This window comes from Empidonax traillii, unplaced genomic scaffold (genome assembly GCF_003031625.1).
Source record: "Empidonax traillii isolate 1590-97213 ecotype Southwest subspecies unplaced genomic scaffold, ASM303162v1 scaffold476:size613836, whole genome shotgun sequence".
NCBI lineage: Eukaryota > Metazoa > Chordata > Aves > Passeriformes > Tyrannidae > Empidonax > Empidonax traillii.
The window spans coordinates 531,754-535,194 of record NW_020955669.1 but is presented as its reverse complement, the minus strand read 5'-3'; the positions used below and the strand labels follow the sequence as shown (position 1 = coordinate 535,194).

At 51.8% G+C, this 3,441-nt stretch overlaps 1 protein-coding gene across 1 annotated transcript in view; it reads left to right on the top strand.

Moving 5' to 3' along the window:
• The first annotated feature begins 2,681 nt into the window (after window positions 1-2,681).
• Window positions 2,682-3,441, top strand: part of ETV4 (ETS variant 4) — an 8,488-nt gene continuing 7,728 nt past the window's right edge. The window contains exons 1-3 of the mRNA XM_027896063.1: window positions 2,682-2,759; window positions 2,819-2,882; window positions 3,062-3,109. Coding sequence (XP_027751864.1) covers window positions 2,682-2,759; window positions 2,819-2,882; window positions 3,062-3,109 — 190 coding nt within the window. The remainder of the gene's footprint in view (window positions 2,760-2,818; window positions 2,883-3,061; window positions 3,110-3,441) is intronic.

The window sequence follows — 3,441 nt, the reverse complement described above, 5'->3', positions numbered from 1 at the left end:
TAATAGATTTTTTTCCCATCGAGTTCTCACTTTATAGACTATCATTTCCTTTTCTGCAGGGGAGCTATTTTCTGGGTCACTGATCCAACCAACTTAAAAGGGGTTTCATTGATTGGGTTTTATTGGTGGTTACTTCAACCATAATGTCACAAGTTGCTGGTACCTGTGAACAGCTGTGGGTCTTGCTTTGGGTACCCTCTCTCTGTACATCTGCAAGTGAAGTTGGGTTTCTCTCCCCTGCCTTGATTGAGTGCTTGCTAATTACTAGAATATTCTTTACATGGAAGTGATTTGTGACTTACAGCTTCTAGAATAATTTCCTTCCCTCTAATGCAGTTACTTTCCTGGCCAGGAAATACCTGCTCCTCCTTCTGCTAAACAGAGTGCAATGTGCCTAAAAGAAAGGATATCATTTTCTTCCATCTCCTTTCAGAAAACATCTGACCAAACAGCCCAGGAGGGTTTGCAGATTTGTGAGTACTCTCAGAAAGGAACTGGATGGCAGTGGCAGGGCTGGTACCAAACTGCGTGGCTGCACTGCCAGTGCCAGTGGAGCAACCTCTCTGCTTCTCCCGTTTCCAGAACCCAATTCTGAAGCACTTTTGCTCCCTCCATCACTGTCAAGAGGAGCACCAAAGGTGTTCTTGCAGCATCAAGCCTTGGAAGCTGAAGCACAGAGAAATTCCCTGTCATTCTCTTCGTGTCCCTTCACAGGACACAAGGAAAATTAATTCCCTTTTTCCCTCGAAGACATGGCCCTTTCTCTGCACTTCATCTCCATACATCCTGTGCAGAGATTTCTCTATTTGCTCTTACAACTGCCCTGGTACATTATAGCAATATGACCATCAATTAACAGCACACTCTATCACAATAAAGAAGCCACCCAACCTTATATAACTCTTTTTAATTGTTTTCTTACATTATAGCATTTTGCTAAACTTATTCTGCCATAATTCACATAATTTAATTTCTCAGAGTGCTAATAATTTAATTGCTTCCTTCCTGCAGACAGAGTGCCTGAACTGCCTCCCCTCATTCAGAACATTATAAAAAGTGGCTGCCATGAATACTTAAAAGGGGCACTTTATTCACAAGACCTTATACCAAATCACTCTCTCCAGGGCCTGTGTTGTGTTTCAGGCAGCCACAAGGTGCAAGAAACTTCCTTGCATACTGGGACTATCTTCACTCTAGATGTGAACAGGCTGGAAAGGATCCAGGGAAGGGCCACAGAGATGATCCAAGGCCTGGAAGGCTGCCATTTGAGGAGAAAAGATGGATCCCCACCTTGCTAAAACCTCCTTTCAGGCACTTGTAGGGAGCAAGAAGGTGCCCCCTGAGCCTCCTTTTCTCCAGGATGAGCCCCCTCGGCTGCTCCTCAGCAGACTTGTGCTCAGAGAGGCTTTAGTGCCTCTTCAGAGTGACTGAGTTTCCAGTAACAAAGTTTCCATTATCTCTTAACTAGTACATTGTCTGGGTACTTAAACATCACAGACATCCCTTTCCCAGAGTACAGAGAACTGGGGTTGGGACCTATAGCAAAAACCTCAGAAATGTACAGGTTTAGCCTCAGGGATAACTTTCCCCTTGCCTTCTTTCAATCTTGAGAACCTATTTCTCTCCCAGGAGATGACATTCCACGAGTAATTATTGTATTATCACCAGGTCTCACCTGTCACCGATATATTTTGCGGGGAAGATAGGATCGATAAATGTTAAATGCCATCGTGGAACTTTAAAGGAGAAATTTTGAAAAATCAATCAAACAAGCAAACAAAAACCCTGAAATCCAAACCAAGATGCATGCACACGACCCAGGAGACAGCCCCTGGCAGGTGGAAAAGCAAAACCCACTTTTTTTGGTGTGCAAATCTCAGGACTAGATTTTTTTTTGTTTTTTTTTGTCCCTTAACACTGCTATGACTAAAACTGATGCTGGCAGCCAGGACTACATTTATTCTTTCTCCAGCTGCACGAGTGAGATTTTTGTTCCCCCCAATTTCTCGTCGAAGCTTCCCCGGAAGGGGCATCCCCTGAGAAGGGGGCTGAGGGGAGGGCGGAGGAGGAAGCGTGAGTGCAGCTTCTATGAATGAACTTAGGGAGATTTATTATTTAATTAATTTTTTTTTTTTTTTTATGAATGGGAGCTCCGCGAGGCCTGAATGGGCCGAGCTCTGCCACGCGATTGGTCGCCGAGGGCGAAGCTCCTCCCCTTTCCCGGCGCGCGGGGGCTCAGGGCGGGCGGGGATTGGCTGGCGTGTCCCAGCACGGAGCTTCATTCACAAAAAAAAATCCGGTGAAACAAAGGAGAGGCGAGAGCGACCCGTGCGAGCCGCCCCCGGGCCCACGGGGGTCTGAGCGTGGGGCGGGGCCGCTCGGGGCTCCGCGTGGGCTGAGGGACTGCAGGGTGAACCGACTGCACCCGACCCGAGCTGACCCAATCGGCCGGGTGGGGTTTCTGTCCCGGGGCGGAGAGTGTGTGTGTGGGGGCTCGTCCGGGCAGCGGGGCTGGAGGGCTCAGTCCCCACTCGTGTCCCAAGTTTCGGCGCGGTCGCCGCCTCTCCCGGACGGCGGGAGAGCCCCGGTCGCGGTCCTGCCGCGGCTGCGGAGCTCGGGGACCCCTCCGGCCGGGCCAGCCCCCCGCCACCCGCCCCCGGTGCTGTCCCCCCCCGGGCAGCATGAAGGGGTACCTGGACCAGCAGGTGCCTTTCACGTTCCCGCAGGTGAGTGGCGGCTCCGCCGGGCTGGGGGTCCACGCTGGGCTCCGCTGGGGCTCCGCGCTGATCTGTTCCTTCCGTAGCAGCCCCCGGGCCAGGCTGTGCTGGGCGCTGGGAAGATCCCCGGTGAGCCGGGCGTGCCACCGGCGCAGGACTCGGAAGGTGAGAGGGGTCTGAGCGTGGAGGGGAGGGATGGGGATGGTGGAGGCGTCTGGGCAGTGACCGGGTCCTCCCCCCGCGCCTCCGTCCCCACCTCCTGGTTCCGCCGGCACCGCCGGGGCTGGAGCAGCCCGGTGTCCCTCCCCAGTGCCCCGCTGAGCATCCTCTCCCTTCTCCTGCAGAGCTCTTCCAGGACTTGAGCCAGCTCCAGGAGACCTGGCTGACTGAAGGTGGGCTCCTTCCCCTTGCTCTCTTTGGTTTTCGCTCGTCTCTTGAGTTGTTTGTCTTGTGAGGTTTGTGCTGCTCCTTCGCTGTGTTTGCCCGGCTCCAAACAAAAGTGGTTTTTTTTCGGACTTGCCAACCTCTGGCTTGAGTAAATGAAGACGCTGAATGACACCATTGTGCTGGGCATTTGCTTATGAATGGAACTTGGCTGCTGGCCCTCTTTCCTGGGTACAATTTTCGTTTCAGGCTACTTGCAACTGGTTCGATTTTATGCTAATTTGTCACTTATCTTTGTTGTTTGCCGGAACGTCGGTATTTTCCTAAACAAGAAAGTATT